Raw genomic sequence first — 13,078 nt, forward strand, 5'->3', positions numbered from 1 at the left:
CTGTACATGATTACTGGCTGTATAGTGTAAATCAGGGAGTAGTACAATACTACTCCCTGGTGTAAATTTAGAAAAGCGATCCTGTCAGCTTTTCTATTATTGTGTTCACATGGCAAGAAAAACGACACCGCTATGCTACGTAAGTTTCTACGTAAGGTGCTCGGTATTTCACTTAGGCTACGTAAGTCTCTACGTAAGGTGCTCGGTATTAGATCTACCAACGCGTGGTAGCCGCGTGCTGTGCACGTGCACGGCAGACATTGTGTTGCAGTGCATGCAGTCCGCGATCCGTGTTCGGATGTCCATGCGCGAGGAACTTCCTTCTTTGGAACTGCTTCTTGTATGAGCTGTTTCGGATATTTCGTCTCCTGGCCTGGCTTATTTCGTTTCGGCGCTGCTGAGATCTCCTTTCGCGGAATATTCCTCAATGACAGGTGAGTTGACCAGTTCCCTTTGATTCATTTGCTTGTGTTGACTCTTTCTTTTACGAAAAGTGTGCTGATTGTGGGCGGAATGCAATAAATAATGGAAAAGCTAACAGGATCTCTTTTCTAAATTTAGCTTTTCCGCTGCCGAGGCCTCCTTTTACGGAATACTCGATGACAGGTGATCTCTGAGTTGACCGGTTTCCTTCGATTCATTTGCTTATGCTCACCCTTTCATTTACTGAAACGTGTGCTGATTTTATTCGGATTTAGATCCATTTTATCTCTTTGCCCTTGTCTACAGTGTGCGAAGAACGCGAGTTCACCTTCTTGACGGTAAGACATAATGTTAGATGTGTTGTCGAAATACTCATATTCATTGTACATTGGTACGTTACAAGTAAGGCATTGGTCAGTGGCATACTATCGGTGGCAGTTCCCAATCTGGAGGGAAAGGTTCAAGGACCCATTGACCGAGTTTGCAAAATAAATTCGCATATCAGGGAAAATCTCCATTGTGGAGAGGTTCAGTAAACTTGTTTGCTTCATACGAAACAAGCCAATGGGTGCAGTCTCGTCTCGTGAAGATCTAGTACTTGTATGATTGGATTTGTTTACTCGAGTCTGGGCTGTTTGATTTATTATTTGTGAGTACCGCCGAGATTGCACTGCCCCATATAAAGTTTCGTGCAGCCAAAGCCAGAATTACGATCTGCAATCTGTTTGTAGTACCTGCAAGAATGTGCTGTACATGTATCGTACTTTCTCTGTTGCTGTTTCAGTTGCCGTCATGTTGCTAAAGAAAGGTTCAGTAGAGCGGTTCTGCAAAACGAAAATTCGAACGAAGTTTCGCGACAGTCCTTGCGAAAGTGTGTACGAATTTTTGCACGAACTTTGCGTTCTGCACATTTTCGTAGTTTTCGCGGGCCAAGTGCACGTACGTCATGACCCGATCTCACGAAATTTCCTACGACAGTTCATTTCGCGTCCCCTGCAAGTTTCGCGTCCAAAGTTGCGAAAGTTCGTGCGAAGTTCCGCACTTCATGATGTAGAGCGAAAGTTTGTACGCATTTTCGTTTTGCAGAACCTCTCTAGTGACTCATTTGTTTCATACGAGACGAGTCAATGAGTTGGTGTGGCTTAGAATCTTTTGCTGTAGAAGAAATCTATTCGTATGTCTGTTGGAGAAATAATTGTATTCACTGGTTATAAAATAGGTTAAGACAAACTCACAGAATAAATACCATCGGTCCCTTGGTGTTCGTCCTAAAGAGGTTCGACTAGATATCATTCATACTCACCAAAAGATGTGTAAGATTTTATTATTATGGAGTGCCTTGTTTATCTCTCAGTACCTCCAACCATAGCCTTGCCCCTTTTATCCTCAGGATCAGTGTAGTTGTTGGAACGAGGTGTCCGACTCAGCAATGTATTTGTTTACTTGCATTTTAATACATGTTTATTGTTCCTCCTTTGCTTTGTTGTTTTAGAAAATCGTGGACTAACAGTTTGAAGTCATTGAACTACTTCCAAAAGTTGTATCGACATCAACAGGATTTCAGTGCAATATGATGCAGGATGACCTTATCACGAAAACCCATGATTATAAACCATTATAAACACAGAATCAACAAAAACATCTGCGACACGCACCTGGTTACATTTCTCAATTAAATATGATCGAGGGTGGGGAAATCTGAAATATCTGAAAGGCAAGACAATTTTATGACAGAGTCATGAAATTCTGCTACAGCAATATGCACAGAATGACCTCCGTATAAATCACCACGGTCCACCACTACTCACATGTTTCCCCGCAGAAGAAGATGCTAGTGCCATTTTCTGCAAGAAAAGGCTTGCACATCAATGCGGATAATACGGTATTGATATGATGTGAAGACCATCATTTACATATTGATATAGTCGCGCGCCCAAGAACGTTGTTTCCAAGGGGTTAGACTGGGACGTTCTTATTTTGTCAGCAATCTTAGAAACAATTCGTCCTGGATGATATGTATCCCATAAGCCGCCAGAAAACCAACACCGCCGTTCTTAGATTTAGGCTGAGACATTCTTAGAATTTCAAGCTGGACGTTCTTGGGCTCCACGTTCTAACTTCTTCGGCGCGCGACTCTACTGTAGGGCATTCCATTGATTGGTGACAGAAAAAAACAAAAGAAATTATAGCAATAAAAACTGCTTTATGGCAGTTTTCTAAAAAAAGTTATTGTGTTCTAGTCCATGGACGTGGACCCCGTCTAAAAAGTAAGAAATTAACGAAATGTGATAGCCGAAAATTAAAATTTCACACAAAACCTCACAATAATCACACACAGAATGAAAAGCTACATGTAGAAGACCTTTTCCCCTCGTGATCCTCTTTCCTATGCATGCATGACATGCATGTTGCCAATTGTTGGTGCAGTACAAGTTTAGTGTTGAAAGCAGCATTTCAAGTGTTGTGATTATTGTGAGGTTTTGTGTGAAATTTTAATTTTCGGCTATCACATTTCGTTAATTTCTTACTTTTTAGACGGGGTCCACGTCCATGGACTAGAACACAATAACTTTTTTTAGAAAACTGCCATAAAGCAGTTTTTATTGCTATGTAGACTGCCACGACGATCAGTTCGAGTGTATGGTCACTGACAGACTCAGTCCGACAGTAGCAAGAGTTATGAACTCTTGATACATGTAGTAGTAGTGTACATGTAGTGTAGATCAAGGTAGATCTACAACATTCAACAGTCTAGCTCGACGTAGTCTAGGACTAGTATTAGTAGTAGGAGAATGGCAGTGTCATGACAGACATGAGGGTGACAGCACAGATATCTAGATGAGCGTGCTGTATTTTAGTCTTTAGTTCTACTACTGACGGGTATGGCCAGGTAGAGTCTACCAGTCCCTGGCGGAGATTGAGTCTATCTAGATCTAGATCTTATCTTGACTTCTGACCATAGTTGTTTACGTGGCAGTGGCAGATCGCCTGCACCTGGCGGTCTCAGACCGAGTCCAGAAGACCAGACTCTACCCAGAACGTTTAGTAGTAGCACTGCAGTGTAGGTGCGGGTAGTGGAATCTACACTGACTGTATTAGCGTATCATTGTCAAATAAATAAGACGTATTACATCAGTGAACAGAAGCCAATCATGTACTACTAGTAGTACAGTACTATTACTTGTTGCAAGACTGAGTCCACAAACATGGGGGGGGGGGGGGGGGGGCTGCTCTTACTTGCTTGTAATGGAGGATTCCGACATTTCTCACGAGCATACGAGTACCATGATTTTTTTTGTTCCGTGTCACAAGGAAACACAAAAAAATGAAATGAAATGCCAACCCGTTGCATCCATGCATGCAACCGACACACACACACAAACCATGTTCCTGTTCCTGGTCCTCGTAAACACTGCCATTACGGTCACGTGTCCCCTTGCGTGCCCGACAACTTGGAAGCGACCTGCGACGGCAGAAAGTCGGCAGTCTGCCGAGAGATCAGGGACCATGTTCAATCGGCACGACGAGAGAAATGAGAGCAACCTTTGGCAGCTATGATCCACACCCACACACACACACACACACACACACACACACACACACACACCACACACACATACACGCGCGCGCACAGTGACACGCTCAGCCAAGGCAAGGCTGGGGAGAAGCCCTGATGCACCCAGAATCCACTTCATGTCACCGACACAGCAATATAATCACACACACGTGATAAGAGTAAGACACACATAATACACGCCTCTCTCTCTCTTTCTCTCTCCCTCCCTCTCTCTCTCTGCATCTGTCTCTGTTTCTCTGTCTCTCTCACACACACACACACACACACACACACACACACACACACACACTACCACACACACGCACGCACCCCCCCCCCCCCACACACACACACTTTCTCTCTCTCTCTCTCTCTCTCTCTCTCTCTCTCTCTCTCTCTCACATACGCACACACACACTCAGACACACACACACACACACTCTCTCACACACACACACACACTCTCTCTCTCTCTCACTCTCTCTCTCTCTCTGTGTGTTCATTGCGTGGCAATGGTAGCACATTGCTACTTCTCCAATCCACAACGGAAGGACTGGACTCCGGTGGTGCTTCAGGTCTCAGCTTCGACGGAACACTCAGCGCACACACACACGCACACACACACACACACACACACACACACTCACCCATGCACACACACACACACACACACATACATACACACACACGAGCACAGAGCGATTGGTAGATCTACTTGAAGTAGTACACAAATACACAAAATAGGACAGTACATGAAATACACAATCGATAAACACACACATAAAGGGAAGAAATGTCAAAATCGATTTGCCGCTAACTGAGCTAAACCTAGAGCTAGACACAATTGGTCATAACTATATACTTCAGGACTAATATCACACGAGTGAGCCACGGCTCTCGGCGATTCGCGACCCTCTAAACGATTCCCGTCGGGAAATACAGCACCAAGCGACGTCGCCAACATCGACCACAGAAGCGTCAATAATGAACGCACGCGAAAATATGAAGGCCAAAGAATTTGAACAAAACAACGTAAACAGACGCGGTACGTACTATCTAGTTAAAGTGCAGGGTCCTCAGAAAATAAATATCAATATCTCAGTGTTTTGGATATGCACACATAACATACACCCCAAATGCAGTTGTTTAGTGGCTCTAAGATAAACCAGAGAAAGATAGAAAAAAAGAGAGTGTGTGTGTGGGTGTATGTGTGTGTGCACGCGCGTATGTGCGTGTATGTGTGTGTCGAGGAACGGCGAACAAGTGGACAGATAACAGTGTGCGACACACACACACACGCACGCACACAGAGTTGCTAGATACCCTACCTACGCCAACAAAGGCGAACACTCAGATCATCACCACAGCCGGATGAGCAAGCACCAATCAGACACATGCAGCACAATAAACGAGCACAATAATTACGAGGGCAGGATCAGCCGGTCATGTCGTAATTGTCGGCCTCGGCCATCTCCTGACGCTCGGCCATGTCGTATATATCGGCAACGTTACCATGGTGATGCTGCTGCTGCTGCTGGTGCTCGTGCTCGAATTGGCGCTGCTGGCGGTGTGCGTTCATCTCCGCCATGTCGTATGTGTCGCCGCCGAAGTCGTGGGGACCACCGGGCAACGGTGGCACGTGGGTGGTGGTGCTGTGCGTGTCCCAGGCGGACGAAGACGAGTGCCGCGGCGACATCTTGCCCGGCGGTGGGGTGTTGGGCAGCGGAGGTGCATTCGCGTTCACGTGTAGCATCGTGTTGTGCGAGCCAGCCTGGTTGTTGAAGTCCGGGTAGCGGTTCGGCTGCAGGGGCCCGGCCGGTAGAGGCGGCGGTGCATTGGATCCGGGACGCTGCTGCTGTGCCGATGAGGACGGGTAGGAGGCAGAGTCCGGTATCGGCGGTTGAGCTCTGCGTTGTTGAGATTTCGGCTGCGAGCTGGTGAAGCTCACGTCCGTGTCCAGGATGTTCTGGTCTGCTCGTGGAGAGAGCACGCCGCACACACACACACACACAAACAAACACACATTTGCAACCGTTTGACCCAGTGCAACAGCGGCAAGAGCCCAGGGGACCCCTATTTTCATATCGTTCTCCAGCGCCCAACAACACACTAAGCTACATGTACATTGACAATGATGATTGATTCTAATTCATGAGCACGGGACTGCTCCAGTCAGACCTCGCATAACCGCACACATCCGTTTTCCACAAAAAAATATCCGGATAGGCGAGGGAACCAGATAATCAAACACACATACTGTATGCGTGACATATGCTGTAAATCGGTAACCAACGATTGTCGTCCGGATGGCGAGGGATCCGGATAAAAGAGGACCGGATAAGCGGGGTCTGACTGTATCCAATTTTTGCTGGCCTTTCAGTATGCTTCAACATCAATGCGTGAAAATCTCAACCAGACAAAACGCCTTTCTACGGAATTATTCCCTGACTCCATTTTCAGCTCTAGTATGCTTTTTTCCCTAGCGAGATTCAACTTTCTCATTCGAGGGTAACAAATATGACACCGTCTACCACCTTGATGACCTAGGCAAAAAAAGGATAGGGATATTATAATTTTTTCATTTCTCCTATTCCTATTTTAAGACATAACCTGGGATTCGAACCCGCACTATCGCCCTGCACGCATTCCCCGGTACACTCCACATACATACTCATTTTTCCAAGTTGCTTCACGTCATGATTTGCATTTGAAAGCCCTATTCGAATATTGTGGCCAGCTGTCTTTGATTATCGTGGCCAGCTGTTTTGATGGTACGGAACGGGACAGGTACGGGATAGCGCCGGGCATGCCGATGCTGTCCTTGATGGTACGGGACAGGTACGGGATAGCGCCAGGCATGCCGATGCTGTCCTTGATGGTACGGGACAGGTACGGGATAGCGCCAGGCATGCCGATGGCACAAACAAACAAACACGGAATTAAAGCTGTGTGGACCCTGGCTAGCGCCAGACGTTACTAAAGTAACGTCTTTTGCATAGCTACGGGAATAAAAATACACAGTGTTCCCACACCACTTGGCGTACAATCACCGTTTTCTCCGGAGTAAAAGCCGAACTGGAGTATACTGTAGAACGGGTAATTTTAGCGACTATTAATTTTAGCGTTTCCCCATTGTCAACCGGTTGGCGACGTTTTATTTTAGCGATTTGCACCGATTTTACTCACGGATCACCAGTGCACTACTAGTGTCTCAACGGATTAGCGACTTGAAACTTTAGCGAAACTGAGTCGATCGCTAAATTCGCTAGGGTTTTTACGTCGCTAAAATTACCCGTTCCACAGTAAGCCACGCCCAGATTTTTTTGCCACAAAATACAGACATCTTCCCAGTTTATCACCGTAAATTTGGCCATCGCTGTATAAGCCGCACTGACTTCTTTTGGGTGAATTGCTAGTGTTTAAAGGGTGGCTTTAATACACTCCGTAACTCCGGAAAATACGATAACTTTCAATGCAGGCAGTAGAGGATATACCTTTAGTGCGATTCTTGACCGGGTTTTCAAATGTCAGAGCCTCGGCGTGGCGTTTGCTTGAACAGCGTATTAAGAAGAAGGAAACGATGAACGAGAGAATGATAGCCGCCAGCGGCCCACTAACGAACACACACACAATGTAGATGTCGAGCGACGAGAACTGGTCAACCATGTTGCCTGGTGTCCTTGGCAACCGTGGAACCAATCACCGCTGTGTTGGGTCGTGTCCACCACTGGCCAGGACACTAAGGAGATGAGTGATGCTCCGAGTAGTAACAGCAGCGCTGCGGAGGATGCAACAGTGCTGCAGAGTGCACAGGGGGGAGAGAGAGAGAGAGAGAGAGAGAGAGAGAGAGAGAGAGAGAGAGAGAGAGAGAGAGAGAGAGAGAGAGAGAGAGAGAGAGAGAGAGAGAGAGAGGAGAGAGAGGAGAGAGAGGGAGAGAGAGAGAGAGAGAGAGAGAGAGAGAGAGAGAGAGAGAGAGAGAGAGAGAGAGAGAGAGAGAGAGAGAGAGAGGAGAGAGAGAGAGAGAGAACAACAGGACAATCAGTTTGTGCCTTTACTTGGGCATTCATACCTCTATACCAAGAGCATACAAGCGCACATGCGCGCACACACATATGCGCATGCACGCATGTATGTACACACACACACACACACTTGCACGCTGGCACACACACACACACACTTGCACGCTGGCACACACACACACACACCATCATGTTCGTAGCACTCGAATACCGTAAAAGCCCCTGTATACGCCCACTCGAAAATACGCCCACCCTCCATGTACACGCCCAGTCAGGGGAAGTCAACACTTTTGTTTCAAAATAGCGCCCATGCCCAAGTATACGCCCAGGTATACCGGAAACACCAGTACATGTACAGGTACTGATACCCAATACTTACTACTATCCCTATTCCAAGTATACGCCCGGTTCCAAAATAACGCCCGTGCCCTTGTAGACACCCAGGAAATCGAGGCTGCTATCATATACGCCCAGGGCTCATACACGGGCTTTTACAGTATGTTTAGATGGGTTCACGGTAAGGTTCTTCTCCGTAGCCGTTTGAAAAGATAGTGCCCAGAGGCTGACGTTGGCAGTGCACCATGAGACGGCCTCGGCATGACGGAGGGTGTAGACTTTTGGCTTGTAAATCCAGGGCCGCTACTGCTCTTTATGTCGAAATCCTGCATGTGCTTGAGCAGGAGCTGATTATTTCAATCCATCGAAGCAGAATACACCCACGGCGGTCTCTCCACCACTCGCCGACAAAACCCAAATGCCACATGTCACGCATCCAATCGCTGCGCGTCATGATATTCATGCGGTTGGCGAGTCTCGCTTTTTACCGGTATGCCTCGCTCTGCGTACTGTATTGCTCCATGCATGGTTTCCGACGATTGCATACCAACGTTTGCCTCATAAGGGCGCGTTCAGACTACCGTGAATACCGTCAAACCGTGAATGCCGATAAACCGTGAAGGACATTCACACTACCGACGCCCCCAGTACCGATAACAAACTAACGTTACCGTGAAGTTTTCAGCTCTCACCGCGGCACTGACAAGGGATTTTCCCTTTTTTCCCAGCGCGCATGCAGCCTGAGCACTTTGTTTTACTGCCGGTAAAAGTTTACTGCCGCAGCAGCCGTGGCAGTAAAACTTTTCCACCGGTAACGTGCCAGTAACGTCACGTGATCAAATCACCTTGGCGACTTTCCCATTCTGTCACTTTTTATCGGTAGTCTGAACGCGCCCTAACTCCGGTATTGGACAAGGTATTTCCATGAAATTTTCTATGTGCGATCGGCAATAAGCCTAAGGGACCATCGCAAAAGTTCGCAGAAGCCCCCGAAACGAAGACCGTTAGTTTCGGGCCTGACCCCCCTCCCTCCCCCCTCAAACGAAACAACAGTCACAATATGGGCTTCATTATTTCACTTGGATGCTCACACATAATAATTATTATAATATACTACACAAGCATTGTTGTATCAGTGTGTAACAATGTACAGCACTTTATAAATGCAACGATGATATCACCTTGCAGTGGGTGATCTAAGAACGAGAACAGCTAGAGCTATTCAGTTGTATCCTTTGAGCATGCTAATCTATATCAGCTCCTACATGTCGTCAATACTTTTTTGAATTGAAGCCCGGTTTGCGATTTTCGACACCGACTCCCTCCCCCCCCCCCCCAAACGTATGCTCTTCGTTTCAGGGGCTTCTGCGAACTTTTGCGATGGTCCCTTATGCCAGTTGTATAGATCCACGAAATCCCGTAGAATCCCGTAGACCCGGTTGTGTGTTGAATGTACAGGACCCTATTCTGTTTTCTGCTATTTCCACTAAGGCCACGCTGTTTTTTTTCTATGTTTCGCGTCACCTTGTTCGATGAAATCAATGAGGGAGGGCGAAAAAATAAAAAAGCCATCCAAAAAAAAACAGTGTACGTGCATTGCATTTGTGTACAGTGAATACAATGTAGAAGCGACGCGGCACTGTTCATGTACATTGACATGTACATGTACATGAATACATGAGTGTATCCCCTCTGCCATGCTTGTGGTCCAAACACATGCATGATGATTGTGTGACTTGCGGCCCAGCTTATTACACACACATGTACATGTACATGTGTGTGAGCTGAGTACAATCATGCGATAAATAGAACAAAATTAATATTTAATTGATGCCAACATAATAGTTACGTGTAACAATCTTGTTCCGTTTTTTTCCTTTCGGGTTACATTTTCCGGCTTTCTGGGTTTGCATTAAATTTGTATTGCATTTTTCAAAAAAAATTGTTCCGTTTTTTAAGTTTTTTTTAAACTCCGGCTGTGAAATACATGCGCGCGCGCGGGGGACGCGGAACATAGATAAAAAAACGGTGTGGCCTAAGAAATGGGCCCTGAAGACAGTTCATACGAAAACCTTTTCTTCTGACAAAGATCTAGCTAGTCATTAGTTCTAACCAAAGTGAAGAAGCTGGAAAAGCGATTGCTTGCCATTAAATTATGAGGCTAAAATTGGTCAAATGCGCATGCATAGCACACAATGAACACCCAACCGGGTCTATGGGATTCTACGGGATTTCGTGGATCTGTACAAATGGCATAAGGTCCATGGTCCAGTCGTGTAACTTTCTGTCCACAATGCCAACTTTACAATCTCGGACCGAAGCCGATATGAATTAACTCACTGCTAGGCTCACTGCACAACGTACCATGCGTGTACAAGGTACGTTTCGTACGCCCTACTCATACGGACAGGACACCGCCTCCGCAACACGACCACAGAAGGACGAGATGGTGTGGCGCTCTCGCTGTACTCTACATGGTATACGTTTGTTGCTTGTGAACTTTTGTGTGTGAGTGCCACATCTACAGCACTGGCAGCTGAAATCCGACCCCTTGAGCGGTGCGGTGCGTTCGCATTCTAGCGGTCTCTGTTTCGTAGTGTCACAATCCCGTGTTGGGTCTTTGCGATGTGAGCGCACCGCTCAGGGGGTCAGATTTCAGTTGCCAGCACTGTATGATGGCTCGTGCAAGCTGCGCCAAGCCAACCATAGCGCGTCAATGCACTGGGCCTACAGTCCATTTCAAAACTATAGACGCGCAGTGTTTTTGAAGTATTATTTCAAATTTGGCTGGAACTTTTTGAGAATAGTTTTCGGAATATTGCTCAGGTCCGCTCCACAATTACTCTCATAATAGTTTCTAAACGATTGGATAACAGACGCCAAATTTGGAAAAATTATGCACAAAGTGATCACAGATTTTATGTGGTATAGATGCTGGCATGACGGTTTTTGCCTAGGTACGCGTCTATAGTTTTGAAATGGACTGTACTGTATATTGTGTATTGCAGAGCTCCAGACCGGCGCCACTGGTGCGGCTATCAGGCCGGACCAGTTTTCTTCCAATTCCAGCTGCTCGTGGGCTGCTCAGCGTGCACTTGATTATCTGGAAGTGTGTAATAAGCGCATCCTCATCTACTCCTCTCCTCTCTCAGAGTCTCCCGCTTCTAAACTGTTCTTCTTGTCTGGAGGTCTACTGCATTAGCTGCATATTTGTTGCTACAGGAATATGTAGCTGAAACAAACAGATAATAGGGAGGTTTCGCTCTACGTAATTACGTATGAAAATCCGTATGTCGTACGCGCCGGGGAGCGAGGGCAACTTTCATACGTAAATCTCTCTACGGATTTCCGTAGGAAAGTTCTTTCCTACGTTAGGTCCTCCGTAGGACTTTTTGAAATATTTTTCGCATTTGTCCATGGCAACGTTCAAGCCGCGCGAAACAAAAGGTACACACACTGTACACCATGTGCAACATAAAATGGAGAATGCGGTTTCGGTTCATGGTGCATGCGGTAGGCGCATGCAGCCAACGCGTCTCCAAAGCAACAACGCATGCTTAGCAGTCGTGGAGAAATCACGTAGAGCGAAACCCAACAGCTCTGATTTTTACGTATGAAAATTCCGTGCAGTTCCTACGTTATTTTCATACGTAGTTCCGTAGAGCGAAACCTCCCTAATAATTATGATGCACAAAGCTACAAAGTATAGATGTATCCTCCCAGGATTTTTTGAAATTGGACATTACAGGGGGAGATATTAGGTCCTGTGGCCGACTTGGGGCCGCACCACCCCTCTGAGGCTCAGGTGCTGGGGCGCGCCTGACAGGTATGCAATGGGCGCTGACCGTATTCATCGCAATCCCGATCCGAGACACGCACCAGGCGCTGAGAGTGCGTACATGTGGCATGATACGCAGTGCAGAATACTCTAGCATGGCACAGTGTGTGATGTTTGCGTGGATCACTTCACGAACATGCTGAGCGGAGGTGTGCATGTGGTGTTCGACGAGCCGAAAACTCGACAGTGAAGACAGTGTTCTTCCAACCATATCCTGACCACATTCATGTGGTTGCACAGTGAAACAATAACTAATGCAAACCAGCTGGAAATCTGCCCCAACAGCAGCGCTCAGCCACAACAAGCCAGGGAATGCAGTGCGTGGACGCCGGTCGAGGGGGGGACTGTCCGACACAATACGGTTTCTGCGTACACACAAGTGTGTTTGGGTACGACAGCCAAACGTAACAGCACATGGGCCATGGCACCCACGAGGGCGAGTTGTCTGGCGAGCAAGACTCCAGAGCAGGGTGGTACCATGGTCTCAACACCCACATCCGCTTACCGTATACCATCGCCACCAAGCACAACATTTCATGGACAATGCTTTTTCAGAAGCACTTACATTATTTGAGGAGGGCCGTCAGAGTCCGTCTTTCCTAAAACCGTCGCCAGGCTCACTGCCGCAATGGGTTTCGACTAGGGTGACTCGGGAAGTTTGTGCTCAGAGCCCTTATTTCCCACAGGGCTAGAATGGGATCCAACACCTAACCATTCAGGGAACGTTCTAATCGACACGGTGAAAGAAACACTTCCTTGCCACAAAGAGAACGAAGACGTGAACCTGTGAACTGACAAACTTACTTTTGCATTGGCTCAGACCACTCCTTGCATGCCGCAAACCATGCAGTACCGGTTCGATCGCACCTTCCAAAATTAGTTCCATGCGAACCCTGTTTTTCA

At 46.9% G+C, this 13,078-nt stretch overlaps 1 protein-coding gene across 1 annotated transcript; it reads right to left on the reverse strand.

The window, feature by feature from the left end:
- Nucleotides 1-4,685: 4,685 nt before the first annotated feature.
- On the reverse strand, nucleotides 4,686-12,938 carry LOC135827515 (atrophin-1-like). Its single transcript, XM_065340002.1, has 3 exons — nucleotides 12,741-12,938; nucleotides 7,474-7,777; nucleotides 4,686-5,950 (listed from the first exon to the last, which is right to left on the reverse strand). The coding sequence occupies exons 2-3, from the start codon at nucleotides 7,643-7,645 to the stop codon at nucleotides 5,415-5,417; spliced, it is 708 nt and encodes a 235-aa protein (XP_065196074.1). The 5' UTR covers nucleotides 7,646-7,777; nucleotides 12,741-12,938; the 3' UTR covers nucleotides 4,686-5,414.
- Between the last annotated feature and the right edge of the window lie 140 nt (nucleotides 12,939-13,078).

This window comes from Sycon ciliatum, chromosome 11, assembly GCF_964019385.1.
Source record: "Sycon ciliatum chromosome 11, ocSycCili1.1, whole genome shotgun sequence".
Classification (NCBI taxonomy): Eukaryota; Metazoa; Porifera; class Calcarea; order Leucosolenida; family Sycettidae; genus Sycon; species Sycon ciliatum.